General features: G+C 41.8%; 1 protein-coding gene across 4 annotated transcripts in view; it reads right to left on the bottom strand.

The window, feature by feature from the left end:
- Nucleotides 1–603: 603 nt before the first annotated feature.
- Nucleotides 604–19,616, bottom strand: part of LOC147441051 (Calcium-binding EF-hand family protein) — a 35,187-nt gene continuing 16,174 nt past the window's right edge. Inside the window, exons 2-6 of one of the 4 annotated variants that reach the window (XM_086483635.1) lie at nucleotides 6,906–7,122; nucleotides 6,384–6,583; nucleotides 5,991–6,162; nucleotides 5,757–5,890; nucleotides 604–754 (exon numbers count right to left, since the gene is read on the bottom strand). In XM_086483635.1, the coding sequence (XP_086339761.1) occupies nucleotides 5,784–5,890; nucleotides 5,991–6,162; nucleotides 6,384–6,583; nucleotides 6,906–7,104 (678 nt within the window). In that variant the 5' untranslated portion in view covers nucleotides 7,105–7,122 and the 3' untranslated portion in view covers nucleotides 604–754; nucleotides 5,757–5,783. Of the gene's footprint in view, nucleotides 755–3,749; nucleotides 4,171–5,397; nucleotides 5,891–5,990; nucleotides 6,163–6,383; nucleotides 6,584–6,905; nucleotides 7,123–19,616 lie in introns of those variants that run through there. The other 3 variants (XM_086483634.1, XM_086483633.1, XM_086483636.1) reach the window with 3 other exon arrangements.

The following is a 19,616-nucleotide window of genomic DNA, read 5'->3' as shown; positions in this document are numbered from 1 at the left end:
AATTGAATCAAGAATCAATCTATGCTTCAATAATTGAAAAGCTTCTTCACATTCGTTGGTCCACTCAAATTTTTTGATAAGAGCGTAGAGAGATTTGGCAATGATTGCGTACATATAAGATTTAGACTCTAGTATAAAAACATTGATCATCACTAACCTCTTGTACATATTCTTCTACACTATACAATAACAATAAGGTGCTTTATACCAATGCTCAATGGAAAAAAGAATTTGATTTAAGATATACATGTTCTAGCTATGCTTTGCCAAGACTAAACCTAGGGTTCAAAGTTAGCAATAGTGATCCCTCAAAAAGAATGGGAAATATATGAAAAGGAAAATAATGTCAAGTGCATTTTAGAGACCTCCTGGCCATGCAGACTCCCTAGAGAGATCGAAAACTACAAATTTCTCATAAGGACTACCAACAAATGGACAACCTCAAACATAAAAAATTCAATTTTGATTAGCTTATTCAATACCGCGGCATTGAACCTTTTCTTACAAGAGAGAAACTTTTCATCATCAAAGTATTTGCACCTATTTGCTAATTTTCACCAATTGTGACCTATAGATCACCACAAATCACAAGATGGGTCAATTTAAAAACTTTTTTATTATATTGCATGAAGAGCTTTTAGGGCTCCAAATCACATAAGATTGACATCACAAGCTCAAATCAAGGTTTCCCAGGAGATGGTATCATTAAATCTAGCAAAGCTCATTAATGGTACATGGATTATGATCTATGTACCTGCACACAATGACAACAAGAAAAGGGGTCAGTAGATACATCAACTGATGTTGTATGACATGCCATAAGAGTTATTTTATGAATGCATATGTTCAAGGCAAAAACTACAGATGTGAGTGGTACTAATTAGTTAGAAACCAAACCAACAATTGGCCTAAAATCCCAATTCAGGGAAATTTAGTGCCAAAATGACCCACATAGCATGGGGAATGTATAGTACGAAGCTAGATGTAAAACATCAAAAATGATGGATCATGAACCATCATCCCTAGAAACAGTTGCAAAGAACCTAAACACTTGGCAAGCAGTAACAAATCAAGCAAGAGAGCTAACAAAATTTCAAGACCACAAAAACACTAACAATAAACTAGCACGGTGCTTCAATGTTGGTGAGATTTCAAGAGTTCAGAATCAGTAGAGTAAAGGCATTGAAAGAGCGTGCGTTAAGGGCCATATTCTTTTGACACCCTCTTTCTGAATATGTCAATCATTAATATAATTTTTTGTGACACAAAACCCCTACCTTGCTTTTGGAAGGAAAATGCGGCCTTTCTCAAATCTAAAATGGACTTAAAATGACTTCAATATTTAGTTGAAAAGGAATTGAGGATCAATCATGTCAATTTTATTTTCACATGTGAGCTTTAAACTACCTCTAAACTTCCAAAAGTAGCTCTTCTTTCTATAAGAGTAAGCAAGAACCAAAAAATTGAAGAGAAAATCACATTGTGACGTGTAAATAGAGTTGAATCCTAATAGACACCATGATTCACAAGTTGTGAATATTGGCATGAAAGCAAGATGAAGCCCAAATTCTTTGGCCATTAGCAAGACAATTCTTGTGGTTTGAGCTCCTTCACACTTCAAACAAGTGCGATAGAATAGATGCAGGTTGTTTTGGACATCCTTTTTGGAAGGAAAATAATGATGCTTACAAAAGCCTTCTTAGCTCTTTATTTAGGCTATATTTATTGCTAAATAAATTTAAAGATTTAATAGAATGAAGGATAAGTAACATTCTAATTCAAGGTGTTTAAATTCAAAGGGAAATAATGTGATGAGTTCATCATTTTGCATTCCATAGAGCCTCCTTAGTCTACTTAAGACACAGTCAAAAGAGGAAAACCGGGTCCTTTTGTATATACAAGAAATTTTGTTATTGTTTCACTCGCTTGTTTATACAATATACTCAAAATGTTTCCTTTAGTTAAAAACGCTTTCTCATTTGATACACCTAACCCAAGAAAATCTTTATCAAACATTAAAAGATGATCTTGTTTACTATGTTAGGTAGTGACCAATGTTGGTCGGGCATGTTTTAAGAGCTATATAATTAGAAATGTGGTTGAAGCATAGCTCTTTTTAGGAAATTACAGTTGAACACAATTATAGTTGTATCTAGCATTTTCTAGCATTGTCATACACAATGATCTTATAGAATCTATAGATTCTTTTAATAATGAAGTCAAGCACATCCAATCAAAGACAATGAGACTCACAAGTAGCTTGCAATACAACTCCATCGGCATCACGATTAAAAATGTGCACTATGATATTTGCTAATAGTAAAATTTTACGCTAATTTTTTACTCTTATGATCTTTTTCATAGAAAAAGGTCAAGTATGATGGCATTATCAATGTTTGACCAAAATCCAGATTTTTTTTCGACAACTTTACATATAATAGTGGACATACAACATATATTCTTCTTTTTTTTTACAAAGCCAATCAAATAAGCAAGGACTTTGGAGTGCTAGCTACTATAGTCATGAGTTTTTACATAGTAAACTCTATTCGTTTTTAAAATGTAATCAATAGAAATTATAAGATAGATTATTCCATGCCTAGTCAATTGGTCACATCTACACAGATTTGTCCGTTTAGGTAGTGCACAGTTTTCATCTTGGTGTTGATTTGCCAATTTAAGAGACGCCAACTTTACAATGTAGATTTATCAATTTAGGCAAAAAGTACACATGACTTTGATGTAATTTAGACATCACAATCTCAATACAAATATGTCCATTTAAGCATCATGCCCAATTGGTGTCAATTCGTCAACTTATGAAATATCAATCAAAAAATCATAGATTTGGATTTTCTTTATGATGATGTGATGAGATATGATGATGACACTGTTTATGGATTTTGACTTGTTACTGATGGATCTTGGTTATTGAACGATGATTATAACCAATGATATTCTGATACATCAGGATATGACACATACTTCTTACTCTAGTGGGATGGGACACTAGAATATGTAGTATGTGGATGACTAAACGCATAAGCGAGTAAATTTTTTTAGCTTTGTAAAATATTATTTTGTAAGATTGTGTTTTTTATTGTCAGTTTAGCTAGTGTTTTGGACAAGTTGTGACTTGCAAGATTATAACACAGCAACTAAGGACATTTTCTTTCCCAAAGGAGAGGTATGTAATGGTATCTATTAATGGTGCATCAACGTTGTATGGATGACAAGTGGAAAGCAACTTAAACTATTGGTTTATCTCTCAAGATCGAGCAATGATAGACATCAGATGCACACGAATAAAGCTAATAGTGACTTTTACTTTATAACCTCTCTCTCTCTCTCTCTCTCTCTCTCTCTCTCTCTCTCTCTCTCTCTCTCTCATACTTTATAAATTTATAAATAGGCTCACATGAGTTCATCTAGTGCTCACCCTCTGTTGGCATGAGCGAATGGAAAAGATTATGCTCATGGTCAAGAGAACAGCTTTGATTGTCATAGCTTCAAATATTTTTTCTCTTCATTGATGGTGCACTCTCCTCATTCAATTGTTAGATTACTTTATTTGGCCTACCTAAAGAGCATGGCCATAGTGTTGTGTTTCCTTTTTGGCCTAACTAAAATTACAAGGAAAAAGTAGATTTTGCAAGAATGTCCTACTAGTGCACAAACATTGTTGTCATTCTTCACATTATTACTTTAAGTTCACCACTTCTACCTATTATTTGATACACACAAGAATCAACATCTAATGCTTGTTTATATTTATCATTTGTATGGAAGAGAATACATTGGCGATTAGTCATCTTCTCATGGATGTGATGTCTTCACATGTGTGAGGAGTGTTTTGGCCTCGACACTAATAATAATAGGCTAGTGCAATTAGTAGCATGTAGCACAAATATATAAGCACCGCTTCTACCCACTTACTTGACCATCATACTATGGCAATATGTTCATCACAATCATGTCGATGTGACCGGATGACAAGCCTCTTGATTTCATCACTTGTTGATCTAGCCCCATTTTGTTGGCTTAAAAAAAAAAAGCAATGTTCCCAATGGAGATCTCTTTTCCTCGGCTACCTTTAGAGTTCATAGTAGGAAAATCCTTCAAAAATTTGATTCCATTTGTGGAGTTGACTTGTTCTTGTGGCGAGGGGACCTGTAGAGCAAGTTGCCAAAAACAAGGATCGATCACGATTTCTGTCTTCAATCCAATGGGAGGAAGTTGCTCACGGCATGGGCTCTCTAAATTAATTATTGAAGGATGATTTAAGATGAGAGAAGCATAAGCTTTAATCAACATGTGAGGGGGAAAGCATGGTGTCCCATCTCTTGTAAAACAGAATAGTCCTTGGAGCATAGCAAGCTAGTGGGACAAAGTAGGGTCCCCCCTATGTGAAAAAGGTCAATAATTATGGACTGAAGGACCTTATAAGGTGGAATAGCCTCAACACTATATACCACAGGAACAGGAAAGAAAGGACGTGAGTTTCAAAGGTCAAAGGTCACTTTCTTTGGCTATATAGCCTTCATTCTTATTGCCATAGGCTTTCCTCTGGTGGTCCCTTTAGACTTTGATCTAGATAAATGAATATTCCAAGAGTAGAGCCAACAGGATATAGCCATCAACATATTACAAGCTCAAGTCAAAGCCAACGGCGCAAAGTAACGTGTCAAGAGGCTAGATGGGTTTGTCTTGTCTTTTCGAGACTCAACCATATTAAAAGCATCATCCCCCTCAATTGGGGAGTCCCTAAGATCCACCCAAAGCTTGGATCTCTCCTTGGCGTTGCAAGAGCTGTATATAATGATAATGGTTAACGCCTACCCTGGCTAGTTGGAGCTCATACTCAGAGGCAGATCAATAGTAGCCCGACTGTAGTGTATCATAGACATGTTGCTAGCACATTGTAGTGAGCAGCCCCATGATAGTTTGTCCATTTCGCTGTTGGATCATAGAGATAATGGAGACTCCTCATGATCTTCAAAGGTACCTGATCATTTTTTTCCCCAGTACAATTTGCAACATCCAATGTTCCAAAGGTTTAGGTTTTATCCTTATCCATGAGATGGAGGACCAGTTTATTTTGCACTATCGCAATAGGTGATGATGGAGACCAAAAGTGGATGGAAGGGTACATTACACGCAATGCCATTGTGGTACCTCCCACTTGTTTTCTTGCCAGCGGGAGCCTCCTCATCCACGTTTTTTTTATGATTTGAAGAAACTACATCTTAGTTTTTTATTATCGACGAGTTCTTGAGAGATGAATTTTCTACTTTTGTAGCATTAAGCGTAATACTAACAAAATGTGACATTGCCCTCTTTTAGGTGAATGCCAAGCATGTTGAGTACTTAGCTTTTGGAAAATGCAGTTATAGCCAATTGTCCAGATACGATGATGTGATTATGATAAAATAATTCATTTTATCCTTTACAAAAATTAAACGTTACTAAAAATAAGTAACCTTCCCATGGTGGTGGAGAAGAAATTTTGCTTTTGAGTCGATGTCGTGAAAGACCAGATGGGTGCAACACACGAAGGGATAAGGTTCGTATACAGAAAAAAGGATTCTCATGTAGACAAGCATATCCTAATAGGTAGTGAGGATACCAATGAGATTTTATGTTTACGTATGACAACTTTGATACGAGGACAGATGACTCCATCCAAGAAATCTTGAATGGAGCTCAATTTGTGAATCTGTTGAAAGAGCAAAATGTACAATTAACACGGGGATTACCTTGGTGTCACCTTTTGACGGAGGTAATCACTCATCTTCGTCCTCCTCGTCATCCTTGACACCAACCCAATTAGTGAAAGCGAACAGAAACTCTTTGAAAGTTATCAAGCCATCTTTGTCCCAATCCATCTCCTCTGCATTCAATGTGTTGGATATGGATAGTATTAACTTAAAAGACATTATGGTAAAAATGTGAAATGTTTTGAAGAAGGGACAAGAAAATAAGTCTCAAACCGAATCTCTTGATCCCTATCTGATCATTGCTCCTCTTTCCAGAAAATTCACTGGTAGCAGCAATGATCTCTGCTTTGCTGACATAACCGTCTCCATCCTTGTCAAAGAAGAGGTAAGCATCCACAATAGTATCAAAGGTAGCTTCTAGTTCTGGCAAGCCAATTCTTGATTTCTAACAGCCGGATTTGTCAAGGAATCCACAAGTGTGTGTGTGTGTGTGCACGCATCCGCATGCACATGCAAGCATAAGTGTGCAAATGGGCATGTGTACGTGCGTGCTTCCACACGCGTGATATTCATGTGGTTGGGTGCACTAACGTATGTGGCCACAATGCAGGGGAGGTATGCATTCATTCAAAAACTAAAGCATAACGAATGTATCAGCAAGGATACGGAAGGCCCCACATTGGACTTTCCTAAGAGATAAACAAGGGCCAGTACAACAATGAACTCCTTGAAGTCCACTCCCTTGCTTGAATCCATGTCGCTCTCCTGATGAAATGCCTTGACTTCCTCGTCGGTGAAAGAAACTCTGAGCTGCCTGAAACACTCCTTTAGTTCCTCCAGGTCAATGGTTCCACTACCATCCTTGTCTGCACACATGGGCGTGCACGTGAAGACACAAAACATCACGAGATTGCAATAATGGTGATTGATGAATTTTTGGAAGATGTTTGGATTTTCATTTATAAGAAACATGAAGTGATTGAGCGTAATATAATCCATAATAGCTAAATTTAATGAAATAATTATAATTCACTACAATTATATTATATTGTGATTATATTAAGCTGGTCAATCATAATGATCAAGCTTAATATAATCCACAATACCTTAATATTAAAGTTTAATTGCGATATGGCTGCCTCAATTTCAAAGTACTTGGAAATCACATAATGCCAAGAGTGAGCATACCAAACTTCCGAAATGTGACTCTAACTTTCTCAAAACAAGCATCGATCTTTGGAAACTTCATGATAATGCTGTTGAATGCTTTAATGGGGCTTTTCCCCGCTGCCCCTCTTTCCCTCATCGCATTTACCATTCTTGCCTCAATAGAGGAAGGCGTATTCAATTTTGGTTGCTTTACAGATCTTGAAACCATTTTCATCATTTTCCTGCAGACACCCCCCTACACAGAACAGTCAAGCACACCCAAATGGAATAAATTCATCTCCAACATGATAAATAACTTACTGATGTAAAGCAAAATCAAGTTGCCAATCTATCTGAAACCAAGAGAGTTTTGAGAATGTTCAAAATCAAATGTACAGGTTGCAGAGTGAACACAAGGCTACATTGTTTTGGAGCACATGGCCAAAGACAGGGTTGTCCTTGTCCCACGGCGTACGGATTCCTACGTCCAACCCGTCCAGTTCTGTATGGACGTCCAAACTAAGGTTAGGCAACCAGTCAGTTTGATCGCTGACTGACAATTTTTGTTTTGAGCTAAATGGGGTCCATTAGGCCACTATTGCCTCATGGTCCATGGGCCAAGGCTGAAAGGCATGGGGCCAAAGTTCAAGCCTAAGGTCCTGCAAAGATTCCATTGATGCTAAGCTCTTTTCTAGACTCTCGTTTTCTTTCATCATTTGTGTCGTACTAGCTTTGGTTTAGTCCATCCCATACCGTACTAGCATCGGACAGGTCACAGTACTAGCACCGGACGCTCGGCCATCTCAACCCTGGGCTGCCCATCTGACTTTTTGTAACAAACATCATGGATGCCATAGACAGAGACTCTGAGCAGAAGTCTGAGTATGAGAAAAACGACGTTCAAGTAGAAGAGGAAGTTGAGGAAGGCCTAGGTGGAAGAGGAGGTTCATTAAGAGAAGGCTATAGGGGAGGGTAGTCCTGTTGCTGCACTTGACCCAGAGAATGGCCCCGAGGCTGCAGACCAAAGGCAACAGGCAAAAGTGTAGCTTTACATGGATCACCAGCTTATTTTTCCGTTAATCCTCTCAACACCAAGCACATGCAAACTCGACGATGACAGTAGTTTTCAAGCAGTGGTGGGGTGCAGTGAACCCTAAATCCAAGACAGCAATCAAGGTCAAAAAGCAAAGCCAACGCTGAAGACATCTACCAACAAGGAGGGTTACAACTCTTCAATGATCAATCAACCAAGAGGAGCTTCAAAAAGAAATCCAATGCCAGGTGTACCAGTAGTTGGATAGCACGGGGCACATTTCGACTCACAAGCGACGTGAGTCAGAAATATTTTCCAGACTTCTTGGGCAAAGAGCCTGCTTTTTCTGATATAACAGCCAAGGGTACTCGCGTTGATCTTGAGGACCAATAGGGCTGCTTTCCAAAAACACCATAAATATATAGTCGACTTTGATGAGGAGCACTTGGATGACTCAGTTGAGGAAGAAGAGGAGATCTTGAGGGCACGGAAGTAGAGAGCCATGCCTCGCAGATACAAAGGGCGCTTTAATTATCCTAAGGATGATGATGAAGAGAACAAAGATGAAGATGAAGATGAGGAAGACCACGAGTTTTCTCCGGCTTTTGGTAGGACGCTTGGGTGGAGACGGAGCTACATCTTGTGGCCGATGATATATGATGGCTTGGAGCCTAAAAGGGCTAAGAAAGATTTTGAAGGTGGAGGATAGAGTACTAAGTTTGATAATTTCTCCAGATTCAGAAATATGAATGAAATTGACTTTTATCGTCAGTTCAACACAGCTTTCTCACGAAGCAGCTTCATCAAGGCTTCCAACGTGAGAAAGGCAGCCTCTTATCTGAAGGGAAATGCACAAACTTGAAGATCAACACTTTTGTTGCATGGACAAGCACCACGCAGTTGAATGGAGTTCAAGTGACACTTCTAAAGCCAAAGTTTGGACAACTAAGAACCAACTCAAGATGACAGAGAAAAATATACTTTCAACGTACAGTGAGAGATTTTGGCACACCTCTACCAGTAGCTTCTTTCAAAAGGTCTCTCTCAAGGAGCACATGGAGCGCTATTCATATCAGCTATAATATGTGTATTATATTTAGAGTACGTTTTTTTCACGTATAGTGCGTAGCATTGCCAAAAGATTTGCACATTTTTTAAACGTTAGATATTCTTTTTTTTCCAAGAAAAAGATCCTTCCATTAGTTAATAAAACTGCCCATAGGGCTACAAACCACCTCTACTAGAGAGGGCTACATCAAAAGCATGGGGAGACTCTCCCAGTGAGTAAACAAAATATGTACAATGGGGCAAAATCACAAAATGGGAGGAGGAAAGAGTCACACAAGTGGCCGGTAGTGCCATCTGGGGGCACCATGATTTACGCTGGCAGCTTTTTGGCATTGCTTTTGGACCAGAAGCTTTTGAGTTTTGAAGGCTTTTCACTCTAACTGCTTTTCAGGCCAAGGGCCTTTAAATATGTGCTAAGGGCTCATTCTCTGGCATGCTTCTTGGAAAAGGTGCAAAGTCTGGAGTACCGGCTTGTACAATGTTGATGCAATATAAAGAAATACTGAAAGGGGCGCCAAGGTTTGGGGCCAATACTCTCTGGGGTGGAATTCTGCCACTCCATGTCGCGTGTCGTCTCTCTCTCTCAATTCAGTTGTTATTGAAGTGCTAAAAGTCTGTTCAATCTGTTCTTTTCTATTGGCACGTGGTGCCCGTCTTGTGACAGTGGTATCAGAGCATCGGGCGTGTGCTTTTTTGAAGGCATACCGGTCTGACCAAAGAGTAGACAGAGCAAAATCGCACTTCCAAAGCTCATTGGAAATTTGAAATTTTAGCTTCGTGCTCCGACCTCAGACTTATTAGCCATTCCCACCCTTACTTCATCGCACATCGGGCGCACTCCCGTCTTCACCACTCATGTCTTACAGGGCATAAGCCATAAAGATCACTTGCAAGAGAAGGATCCAAGATTTGTTTCGAGCTATTGTTTTTCTCAGAGGCAGTGCCATGCAAATGTTCATAGCTACCAAGCAGCGTACTCCAAGTACTTGGCAAGCTTTTAAGAAAAAAATTTGCCCAAAGTTATATGGTTTCTGACATCTTCCTTCGGAGTGCAACTTCTAGCAGAGTGGGGTATCCTGAAATGCTTGCCATGGAAACCCTAGCAGATTATAACTTGAAATTTCTCGACATCTCTCAGTAGATGTCTCTTCACGAGCGGATGACCTTGGAGGTCCAGTGCGGTTGCTATCTTGGGACTACCATCGCCGCCAAAGAAAACACTATCTGTCCAAGAGCCGACGGACCATGTTGTGCTCAGCTACGACCTTATGGAATGAACCTAACCCCAATTTTTGGTGCAGGTTTTCAGGATGGAAAGTTAGTAGACTTTTCGAGCTCGACTAATGTCGAGATTGTTTTTTAAGTTTGAAATATGTCTGAGAACTTGTTTGGTGATCCTGTTTAGAATTTGTTTGAAATGGATAGTATCTGTTTTAAACCTGCCTTGGTGCCGAATTGAATTGTTTACTCTGGTTTTGATGCTGGTTTCAACGATTGGTGATTTTGCTCCAGGTGGAGTAGTGAGAAATGATGTTTAAAAATGCTTGTTCATACTCATGGCCCCGACCCTTGTGGTTATTTGTGGGGGGAGTATTGAATGATTGAAAAGTGTTGTTTTTACTCATGGCCCGGACCCTTGTGATTATTTACGGGGGGAGTATTGTTGTTGTGACTCCCGGCCCGGACCTGCATGGTTATTTAGGGGGAGAGTATTAAGAAGGCTGAGCAGTGGTTACTCTTAGCACCTCCAAACGACGTAGGCTACGGTTTGGAAGACGTTTGGTTGTAAAAGGCCTCTATATCTCATGGCCCGGACCTTTTTGGTTATTTGCGGGAGGAGTGATGAGGGAGTCGTTGAACAACTCATAGCCCGGACCTGGATGGTTATTTGCGGGGGAAGTGTTCATCGGCGGCTTTATGTTTCTATGTCTTGTAACATGCATATGTGAGCATTTGTGTTGCATTGTGATGTGTCAACAAGTGATGTAATTTTAGTGCATCAAGACACCCGTGGAAGATCAGTGCGGTTTGGGTGTGATGGCTAATTTTACTACGCCGGAATATCAAGAGTTCCGATCTGGACGAAAGGAGAAGCCAACTCCTTGATCAAAAGAGCCGAAAGGAGAAGCCAACTCCTTGATCAATAGAACCGAAAGGAGAAGCTAACTCCTTAACAAAAAGAGCAAAGTGATTGTCCCTCGGAATGACCCTCGGAAATTTTTAAACTGACTTAATTGTTTTGCAGACATGCTGTAATCGCGGACGATTACGTTCTTTCAAGAAGGGGGGATGTCACAAACTGCTGACGTGTCAAAGCCTTGAAGAATGGAGCCAACTTACAGATGCCGGCCGAGGGGCCTAAACCCTAAGAAGAACAAGTAGCAGAAGAAGAAGAAGTCCTTCCAACTTATGGGGACCCCGTTTGAGGGGCCCCAAGTGACAGGATTAAAATAAAGCAGGACCCACACACACAGAGAAAGAATTTCCATACAGCTGCCACGTAATTCTTTCTGTGTGTGTGTGTGTGTGTGTGTGTGTGTGTGTGTGTGGGGGGGGGGGGGGGGGGGTCCTGCTTTATTTTAATCCTTTGTCACTTGGGGCCCCATCGAACGGGATCCCCATAAGTTGGGAGGACTTCTTCTTCTTTTGCTACTTGTTCTTCTTAGGGTTTAGGCTCCTCGGCCGGCATCTGTAAGTTGGCTCCATTCTTCAGGGCTTTGATACGTCAACAGTTTGTGACATGCAGCTATACGGAAATTCCAAAAATTGCGCTGACATGATGACGTGGCAAGTTGTACGGATTTCTATATTTTGCGTTGACTGCTATATGGAATTTCGTGATTTACATTGGCAGCTTTTTGGCATTGCTTTTGGACCAGAAGCTTTTGAGTTTTGAAGGCTTTTCACTGTAACTGCTTTTTAGGCCAAGGGCCTTTAAATATGTGCTAAGGGCTCATTCTCTGGCATGCTTCTTGGAGAAGGTGCAAAGTCTGGAGAACCGGCTTGTACAATGTTGATGCAATATGAAGGAATACCAAAAGGGGCGCCAAGGTTTGGGGCCAATACTCTCTGGGGTGGAATTCCGCCACTCTGTGTCGCGTGTCTCTCTCTCTCTCTCTCTCTCTCTCTCTCTCTCTCTCTCTCTCTCTCTCTCTCTCTCTCTCTCTCTCTCTCTCTCTCTCTCTCAGTTCAGTTGTTATTGAAGTGTTAAAAGTCTGTTCACTCTGTTCTTTTCTATTGGCACGTGGTGCCCGTCTTGTGACAGGCACTTTCTTTGACGACATCATTGTTTTCTCCGAGAGTGAAACAAAGCATCGACACCATCTGTTACAGGTTTTCAGCTTTATGACTTTATGAATGTAGTACTTTGAAACGGGAATTCCCAAAAATGAATCTGATTTATGTGTGCTCTCTCATATAACTGTGTTTGAGTGCAGGTTTGAAAGATAAAATGACTACAGCATTTCGATCTTGAGATTCTATTGACATGATAGCAATGAGAATTAGTCAATCCGACATCAGTGAGGTCCGGTGTCGATCTAGATGCAATTGCTAAACATGTTGCCAAGAGATCATGGTCCTAGATCTCGATGGATTTTATGTCATTTGATTTGAATGTGATGTGGATATTCAACAACTGTCGTCTTTGTGCAACTGTTGGATTTGTGTCGTCTAGTGCGTCGCTACTTAGAAAGTCAATGACTATTGAACTAGTTTGTGGTTTGTGTCTAATTTTATAGGCGTACTCGAGGGCGATTACAATTCTTTCAAGAGGGGGGTATATCACAAAGTGATGACGTGGCATGCCAACCTAGACAAATTCCAATAAAAAACGACAGGCCATAAGTTATAAGTTGTAACAACTAACTTATGGTACCAGTCCGAAGGGGCAAAAGGGACAAAGGAAATATAATTGGCGAAAGTATTGCTGACGTGGCAAAGTTGTACGGACTGCCCGCAAATCGCCTTAACAGGTGACATGGCATACCCTACGGATATCCGCAAAATCCGCCCCGTTTTGCGCCGGCTGCTGGCAGCGCTAGTTTTTTTGGGACAAGATGCTTTTGAGTTTGAAGCTTTTCATGTACTACTTTTGAGAAGACCTTGGGCCTATAAATACGTACCTAAGGTCTCTCTTCCACTCAGATTGCTGATGAGCACTGAGCACAGAGGGCCCGCGGAATTTGTACTTTCCTCAAGTCTTAATATAAAAATAAATACCGAAAGGGGCGCCAGACTTTGGGGCCAATACTCTAGGCACGAAACTACGCCGGGCCGTGTCATCTCTCGGTTAAATTGTGATTTAAGTATTAGGTGATTCTCTCGTGTGTCGTGCCAGATTCCTGACTTGGGGTGTCCAAGTCTGTTACAAACGTTCAGTGATTTTTAAGTTTCTGTTCATGTGTTGCTATTGATTTCTCGCTTGAAGTGTCCAAGCCTATTACAATGGTATTAGAGCTCAGAAAGATTCTTCTGCTACAGAGGATCCGATCCCTTCTGCAGCGCACACAGGTTCTCAAAGAATCTGACAGAGCAATGAAGATTTTGTTTGTCAAAGAATCTTTGTGTCACTGCCCCAGACTTATTAGTGAAGATTTTGTTTGTCAAAGAATCTTCGTGTCCCTGTCTCGGATTTTTTTGTGAAGATCTTGTTTGTCAAAGAATCTTCGTGTCCCTATCTCGGACTTATTAGTGAAGATTTTGTTAGTCAAAGAATCTTCTGTCCCTGCCCCGGACTTATTAGTGAAGATTTTGTTTGTCAAAGAATCTTCATGTCCCTGTCCCGAACTTATTGGCTACTCCCACCCTTAGTCCATTGCGGCATCGAGCATGCTCCCGTCTTCATCGCTCTCTCTTAAGGGGCATAAGCAATAAAGAACCCAAGATCACATGGTTCTCGTGGAGAAGCTGACAGAGATCACACCTCTAAGCGGGAAGACAAAGAAAAGTTGAAACTGGGCGCTTGAATTGAAGAAAAGAACAAAGAATTGGGCAACTTTTTGGCAGGGAAGTTTGCTAGAGCGGAGTACAAACGTCGACTACACGTTGACATGTGTATGAAAAGATTGACGAAGTACTCCAGAGACCGGAGATTTACGAAACACCTGAAGAATTACCCGATTGATGAGATTCACCCGAAATGGCGTGAGGCCATTGATTCTCTGTCACAAAGTGATAATGTGGCATGACCAACTGGAAGAGAAATGGCCGAGTGGACAAGACAAACTGAACCGACCAGCTTGAAGAACTTATGAAGCACAGGCATAGGACCCAAAACCCTAAAAGACAGAAGCCTCGACTCTGGGAGAGATTTCCGTAAATCACGCGGACATATTGACGTGGCAAGCCGTACGGATTTCCCGCATTTTTGCCACGTAGTAGGCTTTACGGATTTTCACGATTTGCGATGGGTTGACGATGAGGCAACTTTAGCGCTAGCTTTTGGGATCAATCATCAGATGCTTTCGAGTGAAAGTGCTTTCGAATCTGATGCTTTTGGGGCTCTGCTTTTGGGCATCCCTTGTATTGTTTATAAGAGCCTCTAGGGCCTCACTCTGCAGAGCATCTAGACGCGGACTCTGAGAGCAGAGGACCCTTGGGATTTGTACCTTGATATGAGCAATAATAAAGTGTAACACGATGGGCACCACGTGCCAACAGAAAAGAACAGACTGAACACTTTTAGCACTTAAAATAACACGGAACTGAAAGAGAGGGAGAGTGCACGACACACAAGACGGGGAGTGGCAGAGTTCCACCCCGAGAGAGCACTGGCCCCGAACCTTGGCGCCCCTTTCGGTATTTCTTTATATTGCTTGAACTCGGTACAAGCCGGTACTCGCACTCTGCACCTTCACCCAGAAGCGTGCCAGAGATTGAGCCCTCTGCACATATTTATAGGCCCTTGGCCTATGAAAAGCAATTACATGAAGAGCATCAAACTCAAAAGCATCTGACCTCCAAAACTAACATTGAAAACTGCCGAGCGTAAATCACAAAAATCCATACAGGCTGCCACGTTAGCAAAGTCAACGTGAAACACGGAATTTTGTACAAGCTGCCACGTTAGCAAGTCAACGCAAAATACAGACGTCCGTACAACTACCACGTCATCGCTGTGTGTGTATGTGTATAGAGGTCCAACTTTATTTGATCTCTTTAGGTCACTTGGGCCCCATTGGATGGGGTGGTAGGAATTATTCTTTTAAAAAAGGCCACTCGACGAGACTATGCAAGTTGGTAAAACCTCTTGTGCCGCTTCTACTGCTTCTTAGGGTTTAGGCCCCTCGGCCGAGATCTGCAGGTTGGCTCCGTTCTTCAGTGGCTTGACACATCAGCAATTTGTGACATAAAGAAACACCGAAAGGAGCTTGGGAGTGTTCAAGCTTGTAACAGTGAGCCCATAAAGATTCTTTTTTTACGGAGGATCCGATCCCATCTGCAGCACACTGCCACACACAAATTCTCAAGGAGAATCTGACAGAGCAATCAAGATTTTTTGTCACGTGACACATCCAACCGTATGTGTCCATGGACAAGCTACAACACGACAAGGGTTCAGTCAGTCCAGTCAGTCTAGATTAGAAGTGATCTGGCACTTTTGTGAGTCTATTCGTAGACCGTGCATGCCCAGACACTTAGTATAGATGCATATCCTCTGGTTGCACACAGCATGATCATAAGCATTCCCATCAGAATCCATCAGAATCCTTCAGGGGAATTTTCCAGTGCATTTAGCCTATTTTCCCTATTTTTGATAGTTTTCACTTATTATTTTTAAGTGACTTTAGTTGGAAAGTAGGTAGGGCAAATTGAGTAAGTTTGTATATAAGCAAACCAAAGCTAGCACTAAATGGCAGAAGAGGCAACAGGAGCCAAGCTCAGCAGGCTACTTCTCAAATAAGACACAGCCCTAGCGTTTTGCATCATTGCTAGCAGATCCTCTCATCCCTAGCGTTTTTGCAAAGTTCCATCTCCGGCAAAACTGCAAACATCAGCATTTTCAGCCCTTGTCGTCGGCAACAGAAACATCATACCTAGCATTTTTGGAGCTTCAGCACCTAGCGTTTCTAGAGATCCTCAACTAGCGTTTTTGCATCAAATCTTCACCGATACCAACCCTAGCACCTAGCGTTTTTGGTCATAGCAAGCTTCCGTTCTAAAGAGTAGCAGATTTCAGCCCGGAAAGACCATCAGTTTTCAGCGCGTCGTCGTCGCATCGTCGCCATCGACATCGTCATCGACATAGAGTCAAAATTCAGCAGATAAAAATTTGCAGATTTCAGCCCTTAGCATTTTCAGATTTCAGCCCATCTCGTCGTCGTCGACATCCTCGGCAAGTCCAAGCATTGTAGAGATTTGTGCAATCATAAGTAGCATAGTTACAGGGGATGGAGGGGACGGACCCTAGGGACGGGGGACGCCCATTTCCGGGACGGGGACGGGTGGGGACGGCAGGGGACTGCCAAGTGGGAACGCAGGCAAAACGTCCCGGGGACGGCAAGGGACGGCAGGGAACGGCAGGGGACGGAGGGGACGGCAACGGACGGGAGGGGACGGCAAGGGATGGGAGGGGACTTTTTTTAAAATTTGAAAACCTGATCATTTCTAGAGGCTAGTTTCTCTCTAATAGACATATGTTTGAACTTTGAAGCACCCCAATGGCTATAAAAGCCACCCTTTGGGTCCTCATTTCTCGATGTTTTATACATTGGCGTCTATATGACTCATGTTCTTTGGTCTATTTAGTGTAAATTTGTGGTCAAAGTGATGCTCTATGTGTGTGGCATGTGTATAGGTCAAAAAATGCCAAAAAACTCTAAATTTTGTTTTGCCGTCTCGACCTCCGTCCCCGTTTCCTGACTTATGCCGTCCCGTCCCCGTCCCCGTCCCCGTCCCTGACCCCGACCCCGACCCGCCGTCCCATGTAACTATGATAAGTAGACCGCTCTCGCCATAGAGAGTGGGACCTTCGGAGGAGGGTTTTACAACGTCTCTGGTGTCGTATCTCTCTTCTCTCTCTATCTCTCAGTCTCATACACTTGCACGCACAGTGTCCATTCACTTTGTTTGTGATCATAGCATTCTCTCATTAAGAACGGAAGGCTCTCCCTACCATAAGAACAAAAGGAACCTTGAGCACAGTTCGGAGCACTCATCTTGAGCAAAGCGCAAACATTCATTCCGCTGCACCTAACATTGGTATCAGAGCTTTGGTAGTGTTTTGTATCACTCAAGGAAAGAACCACAAGAATCGCAAGAATTTTTTTTGCTTGTTGCGGTCGCACGAACCCAAGTTCGCTTGGGCGTGTCGATTCCTAATCGTGTTTTTAAAGAGTGACAAGAATCCCAAGAAAGAAGGGCTTGTCCAGCCTCCCCTTGTGTCTCTTTTCACTCATTGAGAGTGGACCGTGCACTTAGCGGCCGGCCAATCGACGTGAGGTGGGAAAAAGCAACCTTGGTGTGAGTGCAAGGCCGCCAAGGGGTGCGCCCGCGGAAAAGAGTAGAACTCGGGTGAAGAGAAGATCCTTCTCAAACACAGATTGCAAGCGAAAGAAACCTCAAGACCCTCAAGACACCAAGAACCCAAGACCCGCAAGAACCCAAGTTCCTCGTGAACTTAAGAACCAAAGACCACAAGAACCCACGACTTCAGAATGGTCATCACTCGAAGCGGAATAGATACTTCGCTTGGAGGTGGTGAGCATGAGAGAGGCGAAGAAGAATTTTCCCCACCAGGAGGTTTTTCTAACCCTTCCCCATCTACATCAAGGATTGCACTAACTCCTATGGAGGCTTTGAACCAGATGTTTATGGAAAGGAAGTTAGAACGCGAAGCAAGAAATGCAGAAAGAAAAGAAGAAATGGATCGCAGAAATGCAGAAAGAATGGCAGAAATGGAACGCAGACACGCAGAAAGAGAAGCAGAAAGAAAGGAAGCCAAAGAATTCCAAGAACAGAGCAACCGACGCAACAAAGAGTTCTGGCGACTCTTTTCTCAAGTTCGGGCACAGATGCAAGAGATTTGGGAACGGAGACTCTCTCAGTCTCTTCTTCTCCCAAGCATGATACATAGGATTTGAATGATGATGATAAGCATCATGATTTGAATGATGATGATAAGCATGATGATTTGAATGATATTGATAAGCATGATGATTCGAATGATGATGATAAGCATCATGATTTGAATGATGATGATAAGCATGATGATTTGAATGATATTGATAAGCATGATGATTTGGATGATAATGATGAGCATGATGATTTGGATGATAATGACAAGCATGATGAATTGCATGATCAAGATGTGATTTCTCACAAGCATGATGAGTTGCATGAAGATGATGTGATTGTTCACAAGGATGATGTGTTACTTGATACTTTCTCTAGTGAAGCTAACCTCATCGCAAATTCGATCAATCACGAAGAACCGATCTTTGGACCCCACGGGATGATTCGAACATTCAGGAAGAACCGATCTTGGCTCTCGAGCCTAGGTCCAAAGAGCCCTCATAAGAAGTATTATGTGTTCGCATGATTGATACGCACGCATTGTACGAGTGTTTCATTCGTGATCGTTTCCTGTATTTTAGTCAGCGTCTTTATGTGATCCCTTTTACTAGGCATGACATATTGTACGTTGAGCACGTTTCACTCATGAATGAGCACGGATGTATGCGGATTTTTCATGAAAAGTATGCATTCAAGGAAGTCACATTCCATGTCTCTTCCTTGGCATGACACATTTGAAGAACGAGTACATGAAAGTATGAGCACCAAGCATGGGCATTTCCGTTGTGAATTGCCACAGTTGATTGCTTTAGATCAGAATGACAAGATTCGATCTCATTGTTTGCATGTGTTTGATGAACGGTTTGTCACTCCGTCTCTATGTTCATCTACATTGCATGCACAGTCTTTGAGGAAGACGAGATTTTTTCCACGCACTTTACATGGAATAGGTATGTTCATGGTTTTGTGTTGAAAATGGTTTCAGGAATTTTCAGCCATGGAGATTCTTGAAGAAGACAGAAGCATGACTCTCGACAAAGTTGAAGCATTGAAGGAGCCACAGAAGACTTTGTGTCGCTTTCGGCGCGGCACATAGAAGCAAGCGTTGCAGACCTTTATGAATTTCAAGTACCGCACGACCCACACATCAAAGTGGGCCGGCAAAGAGTCCCTTCCAGGATTCCGGATGCTATTGGTGATCTCCCTCGACACCATACAGTTCGGTACCAGTACCTCACTTTGAAAAGGAGGGGAGGTCACGTACACATCCAACCCTATGTGTCCGTGGACAAGCTACAGTACGACAAGGATTCAGACAGTCCAGTCAGTCTAGATTAGAAGTGATCTGGCACTTTTGTGAGTCTATTCGTAGACCGTGCATGCCCAAACACTTAGTATAGATGCATATCCTCTGGTTGCACACAGCATGATCATAACCATTCCCATCAGAATCCTTCAAGGGAATTTTCCAATGCATTTAGCCTATTTTCCCTATTTTTAACATTTTCCACTTATTATTTTTAAGTGACTTTTGTTGGAAAGTAGGTAGGGCAAATTGAGTAAGTTTGTATATAAGCAAACCAAAGCTAGCACTCAATGGCAGAAGAGGCAACAGGAGCCAAGCTTAGCAGCCA

The sequence above is a fragment of the Adiantum capillus-veneris genome, chromosome 15 (genome assembly GCF_014529385.1).
Source record: "Adiantum capillus-veneris isolate H3 chromosome 15, ASM1452938v2, whole genome shotgun sequence".
NCBI classification, from domain to species: Eukaryota; Viridiplantae; Streptophyta; class Polypodiopsida; order Polypodiales; family Pteridaceae; genus Adiantum; species Adiantum capillus-veneris.
The sequence above is the reverse complement of the archived record's forward strand: the minus strand, read 5'-3'. Positions and strand labels throughout refer to the sequence as shown.